The sequence below is a fragment of the Pongo pygmaeus genome, chromosome 13 (assembly GCF_028885625.2).
Source record: "Pongo pygmaeus isolate AG05252 chromosome 13, NHGRI_mPonPyg2-v2.0_pri, whole genome shotgun sequence".
Taxonomy (NCBI): domain Eukaryota; kingdom Metazoa; phylum Chordata; class Mammalia; order Primates; family Hominidae; genus Pongo; species Pongo pygmaeus.
The window spans coordinates 113,641,348-113,663,484 of record NC_072386.2 but is presented as its reverse complement, the minus strand read 5'-3'; the positions used below and the strand labels follow the sequence as shown (position 1 = coordinate 113,663,484).

The following is a 22,137-nucleotide window of genomic DNA, read 5'->3' as shown; positions in this document are numbered from 1 at the left end:
TAAATTAGATATCTTATATTTATGAAATATATATGTTATAAACATATAAAATAATTAAAAGCACTCAGATGAGACAAAAGTGGGTAGACTTGAATAAATGGAAAGACATCCCATGTTCCTGGATAAGATGACTCAACATCATAAAGATGTCAATTTTCCCCAATAAAAACATCAGCAGTGGCCAGGCGTGATGGCTCATGCCTGTAATCCCAATACTTTGGGAGGTTGTGCATTTTGGGAGACCGAGGTGGGCAGATCACCTGGGCCCAGGTGTTTAAGATCAGCCTGGGCAACAAAGGCAAAAGCTCATCTCTTTCTTAAAAAAAAAAAAAAAAAAAATACAAAAACTTAGCCAGGTGTGGTGGTGCGCACCTGTGGTCCCAGATACTCAGGAGGCTGAGACAGGAGGATCACTGGGCCTGGGAGGCAGAGGCTGCAGTGAGCTGAGATCGTTCCACTGTACTCCAGCCTATGTAATAGAGCAAGACTCTGTCTTAGGGAAAAAAAAAAAAAAGCCAGGCTCAGTAGCTCACGCCTATAATCCCAGCACTTTGGGAGGCCTAGGCAAGTGGATTACTTGAGGCCAGGAGTTCAAGACTAGCCTGGCCAACATGGTGAAAGCCCATCCGTACTAAAAATACAAAAAATTAGCTGGGCCTGGCAGCACATGCCTGTAATCCCAGCTACTCTGGAGGCTGAGGCAGGAGAATCGCTTGAACCTGGGAGGCGGAGGTTGCAGTGAGCCAGGATCGTGCCACTGCATTCCATAGCGAGACTCTGTCTAAAAAAAATAAAAATAAAAAACCCAAAAACAAATGAAAAACACCAGTCTTTTTTTTTTTCCAGAGCTACACAAGTTGAACATAAAGTTTATATGAAAAATAAACAAGTAAGAAAATCCAGGAAAACCCACAAAAAAGAGTATTTGAGGAGGGAAGGTAGACCTACCAGATATAAAAACATATTATAAAGTCTACACATTGTCAGGTGCAGTGGCTCAGGCCTGTAATCCCAGTACTTTAGGAGGCTGAGGCGGGTGGATCACCTGAGGTCAGGAGTTTGAGATTACCCTAACCAACAGGGTAAAACCTCGTCTCTATTAAAAATGCAAAAAATTAGCTAGGCGTGGTGGTGCGCCCCTGTAATCCCAGCTACTCGGGAGGCTGAGGTGGGAGAATTGCTTGAACCAGGGAGGTGGAGGGTGCAGTGAGCCGAGATCACACCATTGCACTCCAGCCTGGGTTGACAGAGTGAGACCCCATCTCAAAATAAGTAAATAAATAAATAAAAATAAAGTCTACATAATTACAACCATGTGATTCTAATGCAAGACCAGTGGAACAGAATATAAATACCAGAAAGAGGTTCAAACACACATGGAAATTTCATATATGATAAGTATAGCATTTCAAATCACTGGGTAGAAAAGTTAATAGTTTTTAATGAATGGTGTTGGGAAAAGAGAATAGCCATTTGGAAAAGATTAAATCAAATCCACACTTTATGCTATATACCAGAGTACATCGGAATAAAATACTAATGAATCAGAAATCTAAAAGAGTAAAATGAAACCATGTAAGTAACAGGAGAGTAACAGAAGAGTGTATTCTTTTTGTAACTTGGGAGTTAGGAAAGCCTTTCTAACTATGATCCCAAATCCAGAAAGGTTTAAAAGAAAATATTGATATATTCAAGTACATAAGAAGAAACTGCATGACAAACCCAAAAAGAATCACCATGATGTAAGCTAAAAGATAAGTGACAAACTGGGAGGACTATCATATCTCAAAGGGTTAATCTCTTGAATATACAAAGAGGTTCTGAAAATAAAGACGAAAAAGATCAAAGTCAAAGAGAAAAATGAGCAAAAGATATGAATAGAAAATTCACAGAAAAGTCACCCTTATACATTAAAAAGGCAGAGGATAAACTAAAACTACTCTTAGACACCACTGCCTCACAGATCCTTAAGTCTGACAACACACTCGACAACCCTGCAGAGAAACAGGTATTCTCATACCCTGTCCATGGTTACACCTTCTACAGAAGGGAATTTGGCAAATATAACAATAGCATATATACATTCACCTTATGTGTCAGTGATTATACTAATAGGAGTGTATTCTAAGATGCACTTTCATAAAATCAAATAACACATACATAAGATTCCACATTGCAACATTATTTGGAACAGCAAATGACTGGAAACCAGTCCAAGTGTCCATCAATAGCGGACTGGTTGAAAAACCCATAGTTCATCCAAATAGGAGAGTACTAAATAGCCATTAAAACGGAAATGAGGAAATCTCTATGTACTGATGTGGAATGATCCCCAGGATATATTAAGTTTAAAAAGCAATGTATAGGATAAGACATATGGAGTATGCTAATTTTTATTTCAGAAGGAAGTTAAAAATATATAGAATTTTATCTTCACAAAAATGAAATCGGGATAATAAACCATAAACCAATAATAATTGTTATCTATGGGTATGGAGGTAAGGAGATACAAATGGAAGCAGACTTCTGAGTATACATTTCTACATAATTATGACATTTATAAGTATTTTATATATTCAAAAAAATAAAAAGGAAAAAAAAAATCCCAAGTCCCTAAGCTAAAATAAATGGAAACAAATGAACCTAATTATATGTCCAATGGTAACAGAACCACAATAAAAAATTATTCCCAGTGATTTTTAAACAGCAACCATTTTATAATCTTACTGAAACATATTCAAAGGACAAAAAGAAGTTCCATAGAATCTTAAATTTCACTCAATAATTCTATTATTAACTGCAAGACTTTTTTAGTTTGTTTTTTTTTTTTTTGAGATAGAGTTTCACTCTTGTTGCCCAGGCTGGAGTGCCATGGTGCAATCTCGGCTCACTGCAACTTCTACCTCCCAGGTTCAAGTGATTCTCCTGCCTCAGCCTCCCGAGTAGCTGGGATTACAGATGTGCACCACCACACCCAGCTAATTTTGTATTTTTAATAGAGACGGGGTTTCGCCATGTTGGTCAGGCTGGTCTTGAACTCCTGACCTCAGGTGATCCATCTGTCTCGGCCTCCCAAAGTGCTGGGATTACAAGCATGAGCCACCGTGCCTGGCTGACTTTTTTAGATTTTGATGAAGATAAGGCAAATAAATTATTTACTGTTACTGTAAATAAAATATATGCATATAAATATTTTTAAAAGAAAATACTGTAATGTCAAATTATTAATGAAAATATGTGAATGAACTCAACTGAATCAGGTAAGTATCACCAACAGATACTAAAAATATTAGTTAATTAGTTATTGGCTGGGCATAGTGGCTCATGCCTATAATCTCAGCACTTTGGGAGGCTGAGGTGGGAGTATCATTTGAACTCCAGTTTGAGACCAGCTTGGGCAACATGGTGAAACTCCGTCTCTCCAAAAAATTAAAAAATTAGCCAGCCATAGTAGTGCACCTTGATCCCAGCTACTTGGGAGGCTGATGCAGGAGGATCACTTGAGCCCAGGAGGTCAAGGCTACAGCGAGCCGTGCTTTTAATACTGCACTCCAGGCTGGGCGACAGAGTGAAGGAAAAAAAAAAACAAAAAATACGTTGTTGAGAGACAGGATATTTGGAAGTTGCCAAAGTGTCACCCCCAAAGATTACTTGCTAAGTGTCAAGAAAAACCCTATTTTACAAAGGAGAGATCCAGTGGTCACCACCTTAATTAAGTGATCACACTTCCCATCAGAAATACTGGAACAACCTAATATCACACACCTCTCAATTCAGCAGTGGAGTGGAAAGCATTTGGATATTTTTATCTTGAGAGGAATGTGTATGCCACACACATACACTCTCAGCAAATTAAAATAAGAGGCCCGTGTATCCAGTTATAGTTATACTAATTATCTGTACAACCTTGGCCATACCACTTAGTCTTTCAGATATCAGCTTCTTCATTTATAAAACAGTAATTTTATGAAAGATTTTAAGACCCCTATAGTTTAATTGGCAATAAAAATTACATTATTCTATAGTTATAAGAATGTTTAATTGGTCTTTTGTTCGCCTTATGTCACTATTGGAAAATCTATTCGTTAGATCATTTTCTTGCTCTTTCAGTAAGTAGCATAAGAAAATTTAAGTCCAAGAAAGCAATCCTCCTGTCCCTACTAATTTTTAGTTTCTTCTCTACTATGATGCTATCTTAATATAACAGTCTCACAGATGGGAAGGCTTCCAGGATAAAAGGAATTGCTGAGTCACCAGATAATTTTAGTGAAAGGAAAAAGAATCAATTTTTAAACACATCTTAAAAAGCATTTACATATTATTTTCCTATACTGGCAGCAAAAAACAGAAATGCAGTATGTTGTATATTCTTAAATTTGCTTTGTAGCATTGTTTCCTTTGCAGTCTAAGGAGAACTGAAAATGGTTAAAATTTTAAATTATGCTTAATTTCAGTAAATCCTAAAAATACTCTTATAGATGAAAAGACAAAAGTAGCATGTTTCTCTGGAGAGTGTCCTGGCTGAGACTTTTAAAAGGCTTAGCTATATGTTTTGTTCATATAACATCCCATAAAATCTACTGCTAAATATCTTTGGATCTCAGTTTCCTCATCTATAAAGTGAAAATACTATTTATCCTCATTGAATCACTGTGAAAACTACATAAGATTTTAAAAAGTGAAGTAGCCAAGACAATGATGGTCACAGTTGAACCTCAATTACTTTTTAATGCCATGAATGTAAAAGAGGGAATAAATTTAGTTTATTAAGTTACAAGGGGTGAGATTAACAGTGTTCTAAATGCTTTAAGACAGCGAAAAGTTGTTCAAATTCTTCCCATTCTACCTCTCCTTTCCCACTCCCTAGCACTCCCCCTAAATCCCCACACAAACACAAAGACTTATCCAAATAAGGAGAAACATAAGATTATCATCAGGAATTTCCTGCTGTCCCCCGAGCTTCCACATACACACTTCTGCTTTTTGCAAAGAAAATAGTGAAAACTCGGCTTAAGTTTAGTTTGTAGCCTTAACAAAGAGTCCACAGCAGTCTCTTAGGCTGCATCTCAGGTATGTTTTTGGCTAGTTTACCCTGTCAAGTCATTTTTTAGCCTAACTAAAAAAAAATTAAGTTATTAATAGAAGTTATGTTATTATTTGAATAACATACTGTATGAGAATATTTTAAAAGTTTTACATTGAATTAACATGCAGCTCTGATTATGGTTGCTAAAAATAAAAAATAAATTTTTAAAAATAAAATTAAATAAATTTGTTTCCATAGAAAGATATATTCTTCTATACTCAACCACAAAACCTTGTAAACCCATGCAATCTTTGAATCCAAGGTTGTATAACATTAGATGTCAAAAGGAAATGCAAGATCAGGGGAATCTTATTTATGTTCACTAAAATGAGATTAAAGGGTTATTAGAACGCTAATTAAACAGAAATATTTTTACATACAACTTTTACTAAAAATTATTATACAACTATTCTCAGGCCAGTAAGTAAATATATATATATATAAAATAAAAATATATATATAACTAATTTCTATTTACCATCTAGAAACTTTTTTTTTTTTTTTGACAGAGTTTTGCTCTTGTTGCCCAGGCTGGAGTGCGATGGCGTGATCTTAGCTCAATGCAACCTCCACCTCCTGGGTTCAAGCAATTCTCCTGTCTCAGCCTCCCAAGTAGCTGGGATTACAGGCGTGCGCCACCACGCCTGGCTAATTTTGTATTTTTAGTAAAGACGGGGTTTCTCCATGTTGGTCAGGCTGGTCTCAAACTCCCAACCTCAGGTGATCCGCCCGCCTCGGCCTCCCAAAGGCTGGGATTACAGACCATCTAGAAACATTTAAAGATCATTCTCTCTTAATCTCTAAACTTTCAAAGTGATGTTTGTAAACTGGTTTAATTTCTGATGCATTCTTCTCCCGGGGCTCACCCTCCATCTAAATAATCAATGCTGTTCTGATTTCATGACTTAGTGCTTTTTTATTAATTTGGTGTCCCACAGAGGTTGTATAATCCTTCTCAATAATAACAGCAAATATGTAGGGAGAACTTACTATGTACTGGGAACTATTCTAAGCATGTTGTATAGTTTTTAATTTAATGCCACAATAGCACTATAAGGAAGATTCTATTATGCTGCCAATTTACAATTTAGTAAACTGAGACTCAGAGAGTTGGGGGAACTTGCTCAAAGTTAACAAGCTAGCGGTAAAATCCATGTGCTCTGACTCCAAATTCAAGTTCTAGATGATGACCCCGTGCTAATCCTCTGCTCCTGCTACAGTGAAGAGCTGGGAGAATAGTGCTGGGACTCAGGTTTACTTTCTGTCTCTTAGGACAACACTGAAAAGAAGTGTCCATGCCTGCTCTGCTTATTTCCTTTTTCTAAATATACCCAATAGGGCTAACTTGGGTACACTAGAATCAAAATTCTTGCTATCGAAATAAAAAAATGTAATATAGAAAAGTATATTCAAGTAAGCCCCACATACAACACTTTCATTTTATATAATAGAAAACAGAAGTTGCATGTAAATAAAATCAATTCAACATATATTTATTGAGAACTACTACGTTCCAGGTACTTGGGATAAGTCAGCGAATAAGACAGATTAAGAATCTCTCCTTAGTAGAGGACTCTAATATACAAAATAGATAATAAACAATATAAAAGTATGTTACATGGCATTATCAGTATGTAAAAGTCTGGTTAAAAAAATAAAAAATAGGGCCAGACGTGGTGGCTCCCACCTGTAATCCCAGCACTTTGGGAAGCCGAGGCAGGTGGATCACGAGGTCAGGAGTTCGAGACCAGCCTGGCCAACATAGTGAAACCCCGTCTCTACTAAATAAAAAATAAGGTCAGGCACGGTGGCTCAAGCCCGTAATCCCAGAACTTTGGCTTTTACTGAGTAAAACTTTGGCTTTTATTGAGTAAAACAAGGCTGGAGGGTTTTACGCAGAAAAGTGATAAGATCTGACCTTAGGCTACTATTATGATGAAAAGAAATCAAGAGGGGACAAAGACAGAAACAGTATGATGGGTAAAGAGGCTACTGCTAGGCCAGGTGTGGTGGCTCATGCCTTATAATCCCAGCACTTTGGGAGGCTGAGGTAGACAGACTTCTTGAGCCCAGGAGGTCAAGACCAGCCTGGGCAACATGGCAAATCCCCCATCTATATTTTAAAAAAGAAAAAAAAAAGGCTATTGCTATAAATGATGACTCAGATGAGGATTACTGTACTCTAGCTGGTGAGAAGTGATTAGATGGAGATGAGATAATAAACCTTTTTGGACATGCTAAGTTTGAGATGTGCTGAGAACTAAGAGAAAGAGGAGCTTTAAGGAAAAGAAAGTAAGGAAAAGAAAGTAATCATCTATAGCAAATGCCACAGACAGGTCAAGATGAGGACTCAGATTAGCAATTTATATCAGTGGTGACCTTGATATCTTCCAAGGAGTTTTGCTACAAAGGAAAGTAAAAATGGAAGCAGTAGGTGGTAGAACAACTGGGGGCCAAAAAAGAGTAAAAGATTGGAACAGAGATTTTAGCTGCTACCCACCCACAGAAAAGACAGAGTATGAAGTTTAACTTTGATCAAGTTAACTGCCTGATTTAAGAAAAAAAAAAAGACTCTTCAGAAGAAAGTAACAGAATACAGTCTCTACAATGTATCACTTAAGATGTTTAACTTGTAATCCAAAATTACAAAGAAACAAAAATGTGCATCATTATACATGAAAATTAGCAGGCAAAATTCTAAAGTGGCTGTACCGTAATTATGCTTAAGGATTTAAAAGAAAACCCGCTCAATGTAAAAGAACAAATAGGAAATCAAGAGAAAACAGAGATTAAAAAAACCCACAAAGACATTTTAAAAACAAAAAATACAGAAAATGTTTTTAAAATTCATTGAATGACTCTAACAGATTAGAAGTTGATAAAAATCAGTGAACTTAAAGACATATTAATGGAAAGTATCCCATCTGAAGAAAATAGTAAAAAGACTGGGAAAAAATAGAGCCTCACAGGTATCAAAAGCTCTAAAATACACATAATTACAATCCCAGAATCAAAGAGAAGAGAGATGGGGAGGAAAAAAAAGTTTAAGAAATAATGGGCCAGATTCTCCCCAAATCTGGTTTAAAAAAAAAAATTTTTTTTAATTAAAAATAAAAGCATAAATGTAAAAATGCAAGAACCCCAACAAATCCCAAGCAGGATAAACCGAAAGAAAACCGTACCTAATCATGTCACAGTTAAACATCTGAAAACCAAAGATAAATAATCTTAAAAGCAGCAAGAAGAAAATGACACATTATACCTAGAGGAACAATAACATAAATGAATGCTGACTTCTCATCAAAAACAATGGAAGGGCTGACTGGGCAAGGTGGCTCATGTCTGTAATCCCAGGACTTTGGAAGGCTGAGGCGGGCGGATCACCTGAGGTGAGGAGTTCAAGACCAGCCTGGCCAACATGGTGAAACCCTGTCTCTACTAAAAATACAAAAAAAAAAATTAGCCGGGCACGCTGGCACACACCTGTAGTCCCAGCTATTCGGGAGGCTGAGGCAGGAAAATCACTTGAACCCGGGAGGCGGAGGTTGCAGTGAGCCAAGATTGCGCCACTGGACTCCAGCCTGGGTGGTGACAGAGCGAGACTTCGTCTCAAAAACAAACAAACAAACAAACAACAACAACAATAAAAATGAAAGCCAGAAGAACAGGAATGACATCTTTAAAGAAAAAAAAAAGTCAACCAGAATCCTATCCAGTGAAAATATCCTACTGGGATGAAAGCCAAAAACAGACATTTTCATCTAGAGAAGTTTAAGAGAATACACCTTTAACAGATCTACACTAAAAGAAATGCTGTTCTTCGGGTTGAAAGTAAATGAGACCAAATGGAAATGTGGATCTTTCGGAAGAAACGAAGAGCAGTGAAAATGATAAGCAGGTGGGTAAATATGAAAAATATAATTTTTCCTCTTAATATATTTAAAATACACATGACTGTTTAAAGATCTGAGGGCTTAGAAATCAGCCTCACACGTGATTTCGCCTTTCTTATTCCCCCTTCTATATTAATAGAAAAATACAGTACCTGTTTTAGTTTCAAAAAGAAATTTTCAGTAGTACTACGTTTGCTGAAGGGCCAGAATAATCTTTCATTAGGTGAGCAAACGCGGACTTTTGTCTCCAGGAGAAATCGAACAGGCTCCTGTACTTCTGTTATTACCAAATCTACAGCTGTGGTCATAAACAGGACTTTATCTAAACAGAGAAAGAGAGACGCTGAAGAGGTAAATCAGAAACACAAATATATTTGCTCATAAGATTCCATAGAAACTATTACTTTTATTATAAACTTTCAAAATACCTTAACTGAACCATCAATTAAACACGTAAAATAATTAGACAACTGGTTTCAAAAACAAATTCCATATTGAGAATTAATTTAAAGTAACTGACAGTAGTATATACTGTAAAGCTTTTAAAACTGTACTGTCATCGGGAGACCAAGGCAGGCAGATAACTTGAGCCCATGAGACCAGCCTGGCCAACATGGTGAAACCTTGTCTCTACTAAAAATACAAAAATTAGCCAGGTATGTTGGCGCATGCCTGTAGTCCCAGATACTTGGGAGGCTGAGGTAGGAGAATCACTTAAACCCGGGAGGTGGAGGCCGCAGTGAGCCAAGATTGCGCCACTGTATTCCAGCCTGGGTGACAGAGTGAGACTCTGTCTCAAAAATAAATAAATAAAAAATAAAAAATAAAAACAAAAAACACCACTGTACAGTCAGATTGTTCTGCACAAGTGGCATATGACTTCTTTATGTCACCCTCATCAACACTGAAACTTCTCAATTTTTAAATTTGGTTAACAATGGTATTTGAATGGTCTGTTTATATCCTTTAACTATTTATCTATAGTGCTATTAATAACAAAAAACTGAAGGGGGGAAAATGCTCAATAAGAAGCATTTATTAAGCAAATTATATTTTCAGAATGGGATAATACGCAGCTATTAAACGCCATTCAAAAAGCATATGAAATATCTTCCAGATACTTTATGCATAGAGTATTTGAAGAGCTACACAAGAAACTGCTAACAGTGATTCCTTTGGGACGGAGCCCTGGGGACTGTGGTAGACTCACTTTTGCCTATAAATCCTTTGAAATTTTTAACCATTTATGTGCATGGATTACCTCTGTACAAAAATAAAACTTATAAGTCTGTAAGTAAATAAGCATATAAATAGAAAGAAAGAAAAGAAAGAGGGGAAGGAAAAAATGAAAAAAAGGATGGAAAAGTGGGAAAAAGTGATCCTTTGCTTGTAGGTCAAATTTAATAATAAACTGAAGAACTATTCAAATTCTTTGGTTTCATCAGAATTAGGTAAACACTGGATATTGGTCAAAGAAGGGGTCCTTAGTTTTGCGTCTCTTCTTGAGACTAAAATTTCTGTTCATGATGTCAACAATCTGTATCACCTTTAGGAGTTTCTTCATTTACAACTTGAAAATGTGGGGATTTTGGATTCCAGCTCCCTGTAATAACATACGACTTTCCATCTGAACTTTTGCCCATAGATTCCTAGAAAAAAAGAGTAAAAATAAACCCGAATGCCACAGTGAGTGAACAACAGTTAATCCCCATCTTGCTGCCTTTAAAAACCAGAAGCTGCAAAAATATAAGAATATGGAAGAGGATAAGTGTATGTGAATGATTACATTTATGGTAAAAAATGTGCCAATTATTTATGCAACTGTCCTGAAGTTATATGTAAATGCTTATGAATATCAAATTGTATACACATTAAGAAAATCCACAACCTAAATCCAATGTTGAATTCTTCTTTCACGTGAATTATCATCATATAATTTTTAGTTTTGAAAATAAAGATTTTCAGATAATGGGAATAATACTAATAACTCCTACTATTGGTAAGATACATGACAGTCTATAAATAATTCTTTAATAAATTTTCTCTTTTGATTATCACATCAACTGTACTCAAATACTTAAACAAGAATTTTATCACCACCACACAGTTAACAGACCAAGGCTCATCCAAAGTCAGACTTGTAAATAGCTAGTCAGGAAAAAGGAAATTATCTTATCTTTGCATATTGTTTTTATAGCTTACAAGATCACCTTCTTAAACTTGTTTTAACACTAGATTCAGATGAGAAAAAGTGAAACAACCTTTACTGAGGAAATAGTATGTAACTTTCTAATAAAAATAAATTCTTACCAAATCTAATAAGTGCATGTCACTATTTCGTACATCTTTTCCTGGACTAAGGAGAAGACCAAAACACCTACAAAAAAAGAACTGACATAAATTTAAGAAAAGAGATAACACAAAAGAACATTTAAATTAGGCCACTTTAAAAACAAATTCTTGCTGATAGAAAAGAGAACACATTAGAATTATCAATAAATTTGTGTTGCTAAAATAATAATCCTTGCTTCAAGATCAGCTAATTCTGTTTGCCTTTTATTACCACATAGTTGAAGAGAGCATATTAGCTGATTATTTATAGTAGCTATTTCAAAGTAATGAAGCACTGACTTCAGTAAACAAAATAATTTCCTAGGGAACAAAATACTTTGGAAATACATTTTTTAATACAGTGTAAAACTATGCCATTAGATTGATAAAAGCCAAAATTTATATTTAAGCTAAACTTACTAAAAACGCTTACCTTTCAATGGCAAGTTCTTTATTAGTTGTTTGCTGCACATAGATGACAATCTTCTTATCAATTCCTTGGCGTAGTTTAAAGCATTGTCTGTCCTTATCTTTGGGAACTGCACTGTAGACCAACATGTTTCATTAATTTTGCAAAGCATTTTCTTGTCATATACTAGAACCATTTTTTTAAACAAAGACCTCAAATCTCTGATTCTTTTCTGTGCCTGGTTTGCAAATAATAACAAAAAAGAAAAAAATCATTGTATGCCTCTTGATGTGAAAACATCATTTGAGTCTAGGTACTATGGCTTACATCTGTAATCCCAGAACTTTGGGAGACTGAGGTGAGTGGATCACTTGAGGTCAGGAGTTCGAGACCAGCCTGAGCAACATGGTGAAACCCCATCTCTATTAAAAATACAAAAATTAGCTGGGTGTGACGGCACATGCCTACAGTCCCAGCTATTTGGGCGGCTGAGGCAGGAGAATCGCTTGAACCAGGGAGGCAGAGGTTGCACTGAGCCAAGATTGCGCCACTACACTTCAGCATGGGTGACACAGTGAGACTATACCTCAAAAAAAAAAAAAAAAAAAAAAAATTGATATTTGCAGGTAAACCATTAAAGCATTTATAAAGCTAGAAAAATCACTCCTATGCCCCCCAAAACATAACCTTAATTTTCTCTTTTGTTGCTGTAAAGCATGTTTCATGGCATCTGACATACAGAACTCAAAAAAGTAAGTATTCTTTCCTTTATATTTATCACTGGGATTTACAGATAGATTATTATCACCTTCTTTGCTTAAATATATAATGAAGAAAAAGATACTTAATCATAGATCTTTTGAGTTTCAAAGCAAGGTATCTTTAAAAAGTAACAGAAATGAGGAAGATATGGCCAATAAGGTGTTGCCCAACACTTCCCTTAAGCACTGTTAACTTTATTATAAACCAATGTAATAATTATAAAATACTAACTCGTGATAAGGTTAATAAACATCAGCTTAATTAAAAAGGTAAAAATATTATTTTTCTTTTTTTGAGACAGGATCTTGATCTGTCGCCCAGGCTGCAGTACAGTGGCACAATCTCATAGTTCACTACAGCCTCAAACTCCTGGGCTCAAGCTATCTTCCTGCCTCAACCTCCAGGATACCTAGGATTACAGGTACATGCCACCATGCCTGGCTAATTTTTTAAATTTTTTGTAGAGACAGATCTTGCTATGTTGCCCAGGCTGGTCTCGAACTCATGGGCTCAGCCTCCCCAAGTGCTGGGATTACAGATGTGAGCCACAGCAAAGTTCTTAAAATGACAGTTTAACAAAATAATCCCCTATTCTCCCACACACCACTTTCTCCAGCTCATTGTTCTCAAAGGTAAACATCAGTCTGTGGCCATCAGCCAATATGCAAAAAATCTAAATTGTATCTTATTTCTGTACAACTTTAAGATAATAGCAATAGAACCATTAGTAGCTACTGTAAATGGCTAGATGAAAGCTCTGAACACCTACTCAAACTTAAAGGTAGCCCTAAAGAAATACTAATTTGAAGCCCTTCTGCACTTTGTTACTATTTATACTAATTCAAGAACATTTTTTAATACTTCCATTAGAAAATCAAAGAATCTTAGCAAAGAACTCTAAAAATGTCAAAAATGTTCAAAGAAAATTTTTGCATACCAAACTGTTAAATATTTGTGACAGAGTTTTCACCTATAAGGAAATGGAAGGGTCTCAATTTTCAACTTGTAATAGATACACTGGTCTCTATGTTCTTTGGATGCTCAAGTAAATATAATCCCATTGTTCAGCAGTTTAAAACAACAACAACAGACAGAAAGTTGTCTCTGGTGTTCTGAATCTACAGGGCTGCAGTAACAGGAAGCAGAATGGAGAGTGTAATCAGTGGGTGTTCACCTCACTGAATGTCAGGGTCCTAGATTATATTTCTGGTCTAATAACTACCTCATGTGAATGTATCCAAGTAGGGAATTTAGTATTTAATTTATATTGTATAAAATAAGAAACTGAAGTACAGGCTTAATTTCCCTGGCTTTACCTATAAATAAGCACAATATAAACTACCCAGTTTATCTCATGAGGACAGTTAGTGGATTAAGTAAAACAAAAAAGAAGTGTTTTGAAGGGTACTTTGAATGAAAATGCTCAATTTAGGTCAGGCATGGAGGCTCATGCTTGGAATCCCAGCAATTTGGGAGGCCGAGGCAGGTGGATCATTTGAGGTCAGGAGTTTGAGATCAGCCTGGCCAACATGGTAAAACGCTGTCTCTATTGAAAACACAAAAATTAGCCAGGCGTGGCAGCACATGTCTGTAATCCCAGCTACTTAGGAGGCTGAGGCAGGAGAATCACTTGAACCTGGGAGGCAGAGGTTGCAGTGAGCCGAGATTGCGCCACTGTACTCCAGCGTGGGTGACAGAGCGAGACTCTGCCTCAAAAAGAAAAAAAAGTGTGAGACCCTGTCTCAACAACAAACAAACAAATGCTCAGTTTTCCCATGGGCAAAATGGAGAAGCAGGTTTCTAATTATAATAATTTAAAAATTGGCCAGGCAGGGTGGCTCACGCCTGTAATCCCAGCAATTTGGGAGGCTGAGGCGGGTGGACCACCGGAGGTCAGGAGTTCAAGACCAGCCTGGCCAACATGGTGAAACCCCATCTCTACTAAAAGTACAAAAAGTAGCCAGGTGTGGCGGCGGGCACCTATAATCCCAGCTACTCGGGAGGTTGAAGCAGAAGAATCACTTGAACCCGGGAGAAGGAGGTTGTAATGAGCCAAGATCGCGCCATTGCACTCCAGCCTGAGTGACAAGAGCAAAACTCCGTCTCAAAATAATAATAATAATAATTTAAAAATTATACTTTTTCAGAAATGAGAAGAGCATTAATTATTCTCATCATACTTTGTCTATATTTATGTTAAAGTAAAACCATAGTAAATCTTGTGTTGTGTTATACACAAATAAGAGTTGGACAGGGGATAAATAATATCCATAAACCAACATGTTTTAGTACTCTATTCAACATTTAATTTCTACTTTTAAAATTTGCTATTAATACTATACACAGTATGTTGGAGAACATTCATGTTAATAATTCTTTGAAAACCTCAATGATTATTTCTGCAGATAAATTTCCATACGTATTACAGAATTACTGGGTAAGAGGAACTGCATTTGACAAGTTTAAATCTGACAAACCAAGGTATATTTTGCTAGGATTTCACACATCTAAAGTACTGTTGTCTTAACCTAATATATTTAGGTATAATAATTATTTCGGTATAATAATTATTTAGGTATAATATTTAGATAAAATAAATATTTCGGTATAATAGTAAGTATATAATTAATAGGTTTTACATAATAATAGGTATAATTATAGAACTATTACATAAATAATTTATAGGTATAATATATAATTATTATTATACCTAAATAATATATATTAACCTAATATATTTAGGTATATTGATCATTATACTTAAATAATATATTTAAGTTAACACAACAGTATTTATTATAAACCATAAATTCAGTAAAGCCATGTAGCAAAAGGAAAACAAAGTCCTAACTAACGTGAAAAGCAAATCTGACCATCCAGGGATTTTCTGTAGTAGCACTTTGTCAGTATGAACAAATAGAACAGAGATGTTTATGATCATTCTACCTTGAATATGCCTGATTTCAGAAGGAAGGGAATTTATACTGATACTTCTGAGGGATCTTAATCTTTCCTATTTAATAATTAGAATTAACAGACCAAAGCTACATAAATATTTTCAATAAAGAAAAAAAGGCCAGGCACGGTGAATCATGCCTATAATCCCAGCACTCTGGGAGACCAAGGTAAATGGATCACTTGAGGCCGGGAGTTTGAGACCAGCCTGGCCAACACGGTGAAACCCTGTCTCTACTAAAAAACAGAAAAAATTAGCCGGGTGTGGTGGCAGGTGCCTGTAATCCCAGCTACTCAGGAGGCTGAGGCATGAGAATTGCTTGAACCTGGGAGACAGAGGTTGCAGTGAACCGTGATCGTGCCACTGCATTCCAGACTTGGTGACAGAGCAACGCTCTGTCTCAAAAAATAAGAAAGAAAATATATTTAGTTTAAAGGTTGCTTAACAAGGTAAAAAACTACTTAAAATTATACAGATTATAATTTTCACTTTGCAGGGCAGGAAGGTACACTGCAGGAAGGACTACCTCACAGCATTGCTTTGAGAATAGAAATAGCCAGGAATGGGTGGCTCATGCCTGTAATCCCAACACTTTGACAAGCCGAGACTATCACTTGAGACCACGAGTTCAAGACCAACCTGGGCAATGTGGCAAGACCCCATCTCTAGAAAAACCTAAAAAAAAATTAGCCAGACATAGTGGCATGCATCCGTGGTCCCAGCTACTCAGGAGGGTGAGGTGGGAGGACTGCTTGAGACCAGAAGGTTGAGGCTGCAGTGAGTCATGTTTGTACCATTGATTCAAGCCTGAGCAACAGCGTGAAGCGTATCTCAAAAAAAAAAAAAGAGAGAGAGAGAGAATAGAAATGTATCTAATTAGAAAGCACAGAGCACAATGAGTCATACTTTACTCCTCAATGTTTAAGTTGCACTGTACACTAAATTGGCCACCAGATGGCATGACAATTCCAAAGTCTGAAGAAAGACTAAGAATTATCAGTTTTTCTAATAAATAATCTAATAAACCAATCACCGTGCTTAATTTAAAAGCAAAATATTAGAAATATTCATATTTTTATATAACTTCATTTTACCAATTTAATGAGGTAGTCATGGAGGAAACAGACTTCTACATGCAATTACTGATTATAATACAATGATTTTGTGACATGGGCTATAATTTTAAAAAATCAAGTCATCTTGCAACCATAACATTTTAAAGTGAGAAAGGGTTTTAGAGTCTAGCCACCTCATTTAATACATGAGGAAACTACTGACAGATGTAAAGAAACTTGGAAACGGGGACATTGTTAATAGTAACAATAATTAAACTAAAGCTAAGTTTTGACTTCTATTCCATGGTTCTTTCCACCACTCAAAGGATTATCATTATATTTAAAAATTAAAATCAGTCACTTCTTACCCTACAGAAGATTAGACTTCAGACACAGACTTTATTTCTCCCCTTCCAATGTATGCAGATAACTTTACTGGGAAAACTTGACTTGAAAAGGCTTAAGATTTTTAGATTATTAATACAAGTAAATCAACCAACTAAAACAAGCAAATACAATCAGCAAAACAAATATAGCTACAAATCCAGCTGACTAAGCTTTGGCCATATATATATATATATATATTTTTTTTTTTTTTTGAGACAGAGTTCCATTCTTGTTGCCCAGGCTGGAGTGTAGTGGCAGGATCTCGGCTCACTGCAACCTCTGCCTCCCGGGTTCAAGCAATTCTCCTGCCTCAGCCTCCCGAGTAGCTGAGATTACAGGCACCCGCCACCACACCTGGCTAATTTTGTATTTTTAGTAGAGACAAGGTTTCTCCATGTTGGTCAGGCTGGTCTCGAACTCCCGACCTCAGGTGATCCGCCCGCCTCAGCCACCCAAAGAGCTGGGATTACAGGTGTGAGCCACAGCGCCCGGCGCTTTGGCCATATTTTTATGAGCAGTTAGCCACTTGGTATCTGACTAAAATAAGGTAGCAACATGTTCCCAATATGACAATTTTTTTTAATTGCTTTAAAATTCTTCAAACTTTGCCTCTGTTAAATTTATGTATTTATTTTCCTTTATCACCCACATTTTTTTAAAAGCCCTCCCTTTAAAAGCAATCATTTTATGGTATGAAAGTTATAATCTGACCTAGAATTTCCCCTGAACCACAGCATGTTAATACATGAATAAAATAAGATGCCCTACCTAAAATAACCTTTACCATCATCTTCTTTTATTTCTAAAGACACAGAGAAGGTAAAGATGTCACTGTCAGGAGTCTGGGGTGCAGCAGTGGCTGAAAGTGGGGTCTGCTTGGCAGAACGGCGGAAGGCAGTGGCAAAACTGTAAAGTATCCGGCTTACCTACAACCAGACATGTTAGGAAATGGGCTGTTATCAAAAGATATAAAATACCTTTATTAAGGCTGGAAGGTTACCTACTTTGGTGGGCAATAATTATCTTTATCCCACTTATTTCTTTTGGTAAATTACCTAATTTGTTAGGCCTAATGGGCAACACTAAAAATGACCAGACAAGGGGTTTTAAAAAAGAAATGGTTGTAAGCACTATAAATCCAATTAAAAAATCATTTCCTAAATTGTTAGAAACTATCTGAAGATATTACAATGAAAACAGTCCTAACAAGTTTTGATTTAAAAGAATGGTTTGCAAATCTGTCAATGTTAGAACCAGAATGCCTACTTAACCCGATCAAAAGTAGCCAACAGGTCTCCTCTGACATTCTTAGTAGTAGTAACAAAGTTCTAGTTAATCAAATTTTTAGTTAATTTATACTTTGGCCCATGAGGCTAGAATCACTAAAACACTAGCAGAGAATTTCATCTGGCTTATGAGTGATCATAATAAATACCATTATTTATTTATTTATTTATTTATATATAATGGTATAAATAAATAAATACCATTATTTATTTATTTAGCTTGAAATAATCATTTCAAGCTAGTGAGGACACTGGTGAAGTTTCATTTGCAGAGAGTTTTCTCTTGAGGACTTACAGCTTCTTGTATTTCACACCGGAAGACGTGTATTCTGAAGAGCTCTGCATTGTAATGACTTTCAGTGAAAGCAAAACAGTCACTCTCAGGAGTTCCATCATGCCCTCTGACACAGAAGAGGATTTTGTAGATAGGGTAGTTTGCTATTTCAGTGTTTGTCTGAGGATCTAAGAGTCTGTTCAGAGAAAAAGATACAGAGAGATAAGAGGAATTATGAACAATCTGCACTACGTTTATATTAAGATGTGAGACTCATTCTTTCTAGTAAGAAGATCACATATTTGGTATGCTGATATTAGCCTTAAATTTTAATAAGTAAGTCATATGTGAATTCCAGAAGCTACTGATTACATAATTCCATAGCACTAAAAACCATATGGTATCATGTTTTAGAGAGGCAAACAGAAAGGTATAAATAATATCAATAAGCACATTTCTTATATAGTCTGCAACAAAATAAAGACAAGATTAATACGTAAATTAGACTACCAAAATACATCACTGAAGCTGTGCTTTTTTTTTTTTTTTTTTTTTTTGAGACAAGTTTCGCTCTCGTTGCCCAGGCTGGAGTGCAATGGCGCGATCTCAGCTCACCGCAACCTCCGCCTCCTGGGTTCAAGTGATTCTCCTGCCTGAGCCTCCCAAGTAGCTGGGATTACAGGGATGTGCCACCACGCCCGGCTAATTTTTTGTGTTTTTAGTAGAGGCAGGGCAGGTTAGCCAGCATGGTCTCAATCTTCCGACCTCAGGTGATCCGCCCGCCTAGGCCTCCCAAAGTGCTGGGATTACAGGCGTGAGCCACCGCACCTGGGCAAAGCTGTGCTTCTAATTATCTCCTTTAAAAACGACCTAATCTGTTATGAAAAAATAAAAAACAAAAAACTGATGTTTTTTCCCAGACTGAAACAAGTTTTTTTTTTTTCGATTCATGGAAAATAAGGACAGAGATTATACAAAATGTTAACTCCTAAAAAAAAAAAAAAAAAAAAAATGAATAAAAGCAAAAGGATGCCATTCAGTAAAAAATCAAAGGGATAGCATTCATTCAAAAATCTACTTATTCAAAAAATATTTATGTGATACCTACAACATTCCAGACTCCGATCAGGGCACTAAGGCACAACTATGAAAGGTCTAAAAAGAAACTATGCAATTTCAACACTACGTGGGTAGAGCCATTAATGGGAAAGCCTAGAAGGGCTTGCTCATCACGGAAATACCTAGGAAGAGGATCTAACACAGGTTTGAAAGCACTTTTATGAAAACTCTAAAAATGTGGGGTAAGACCGACTAGCTTTCTAACTTCTTTTATGGAATTAAAAATATATTAAAGTATAACTTCAGTTAGAGGAATGAGCATTGACTAAGAAACATATAGAAATGAGTGCTAAACACATTTTATTAATAGTTTATCATTAATAAATAGAATTTGTGAGTCTTTGCAAAATAGTTATTTAAATACTTAAGGGGAAAAATTACATATACAGATTATTTTACTACAATCAACACACAGCTATTACTCTGTAACCATGAACGTCCAAAATACTTCTGAGGATACTGAGAAATGGATACTCTATATACTGCTGATAAAAGTATAAACTAGATCAATATTTCTTGATGGCTAGTTGGCAATGTTATTAGAAGCAATAAAAACAGACAAACTCAATAAGTTTACTTCTAGGAATTTATCCTACGGAAATCAACAGAAGTCTAAAAAGATTGAGCTCAAAGATACCTATTTATAAAACACTGATATTCCCATATAATTAAAATTAGCTATCATTATTCATGCTTTTTTCTCTGAAAGATAAAAACCTTAAAATGTCTAATATAAGAGATGGGTTATTTATTTATAACCCATTCATATGCCATCATAAATTAAAAATTTTAATAATATTTACTTGGATGAAAAGAGGTTTATGATATAAAACTAAGTACAAGATGGTATGTACAGGTCCATTGCTGTTAAAAAAAAAGTTGATTCTAATAGTTGTATAATTATGTATGCATATATATGCAGGTATATTCACACATACATAGACATATACACATACCAATATGCAAAGAAGATCTTAATAAGCCAAGATGTTAACTGTATTTATTAGTGGTAGAGTAGAATTAAGGCTATTTTTATGTGGTAATTTTTTTAAATAAGCATACATCTTTGGTAATAGAGAAAAAAAATTTATTTTACCTGCACTCATCTGACTTATTGAGCAACAGTATATTTAGCTGGTTGATACAGACATCTGATTAACTATCTGCAATTGTAATTTGTTCTATGAGTATAAACAGCTAGAGGCTTCTCTGTGCCTCAGTTTTCTCATCTTTTTTTTCATTTTGTTTTGTTGAGACAGGGTCTCACTTTGTCAGTCAGTCTGGAGTGAAGTGGTATGATCACAGCTTACTGCAGCCTTGAACTCCCAGGCTCAGGTGATCCTTCCATTTCAGCCTCCTGAGTAGCTGGACTACAGGTGCGTGCGACCATGCCTGGATAATTTTTGTATGTTTTGTAGAGTCAGGGTTTCACCACGTTGCCCAGGCTGCCCAGGCTGGTCTCGAACCCCTGAACTTAAGTGATCAACCTGTCTCAGCCTCCCAAAATGCTGGGATTACAGGCATGAACCACTGCACCTAGCCAGTTTTCTCATCATAAAAATTAAGGGGTGTACTGGTATAGTTAATATTTAATAATAAATTTTTGTAACTTTCAAACTCAGCGTGAAACTCCATTTTGAAATAATGTGTCAAGCTTGTATTTTCATCAAAGGAACATGGAAAATATAATCTTTTAGGCTGACTCATGTATGTTTCATTTATCCCCAAAACATTAAATGCCTAATGTACTACACATGATTGGGAAGAGTATGAAAAACTATTACAAATAAGTGACCATTTTTCACAAAGGTCACAGTCCTTGGAAGACATGAGTGCCAGGTAAATGAAACATTACACAAGTAAAATAACTATTAATATGTATTTTATTCACTATTGCTTCTTTCTAAAGCAACAGGTCAGAGATCTGATGTAAATATCAAAAGATTTCAATAAACCAGTCTCACCTCACAATTCCTTCAGACACGTTTGGCACTGAAAGGGTAACATCTAGTGAAATCTGACACTGGCTTCTTAAAATGGACATCATCCTTAAGGCTTCCACTTCACTCCTGGGAGCATTTACCGAGGCACAGCCTAAGTAAGTCAGTTTACTGAAAACTACGCTGTCCTCATCGGCCACTGGTGTGAAAGGACTTGAAGCTTCAGAATCTGAAAGAAACAACAAATAAGGAAGTGATTACTTTCACTTTGATATTTTGTTGATATGATTAGCAAGTAAAAATCTGCAAGTAACATTTAGGGTCTAAAATTAAGTATTAATGAGATAATATGCCATACCCTAAAAGAAATGCCCATGAAAACCAGAAATCTCACACTAGAACTCTGTCAGAAACACCAAGATTTTTAGGTACAGGTTGAGTATCCTAAATTCAAAAATCTGAAATATGAAATGCTTCAAATTTCAAAACCTTTTGAGCACCTACATGACACTTAAAAGAAGTACTATTTGGGGCATTTGAGATTTCGAATTATTGGATTTGGGGTGCTCAGCAGGTAATTATATGCATATTCCAAAATCCAAAAACATCTGAAATCTGAAACACTTCTGGTACCAAGCA

General features: G+C 35.9%; 1 protein-coding gene across 4 annotated transcripts in view; it reads right to left on the bottom strand.

The window, feature by feature from the left end:
* RABGAP1 (RAB GTPase activating protein 1) overlaps positions 1–22,137 on the bottom strand; it is a 177,811-nt gene that overhangs the window by 101,800 nt on the left and 53,874 nt on the right. For all 4 annotated transcript variants that reach the window (XM_054502511.2, XM_054502510.2, XM_054502508.2 and 1 more), the window contains 7 exons: positions 21,523–21,727; positions 18,461–18,635; positions 17,648–17,805; positions 11,744–11,854; positions 11,290–11,356; positions 10,526–10,628; positions 9,132–9,301 (listed from right to left, as the gene is read on the bottom strand). In XM_054502511.2, coding sequence (XP_054358486.1) covers positions 9,132–9,301; positions 10,526–10,628; positions 11,290–11,356; positions 11,744–11,854; positions 17,648–17,805; positions 18,461–18,635; positions 21,523–21,727 — 989 coding nt within the window. The remainder of the gene's footprint in view (positions 1–9,131; positions 9,302–10,525; positions 10,629–11,289; positions 11,357–11,743; positions 11,855–17,647; positions 17,806–18,460; positions 18,636–21,522; positions 21,728–22,137) is intronic.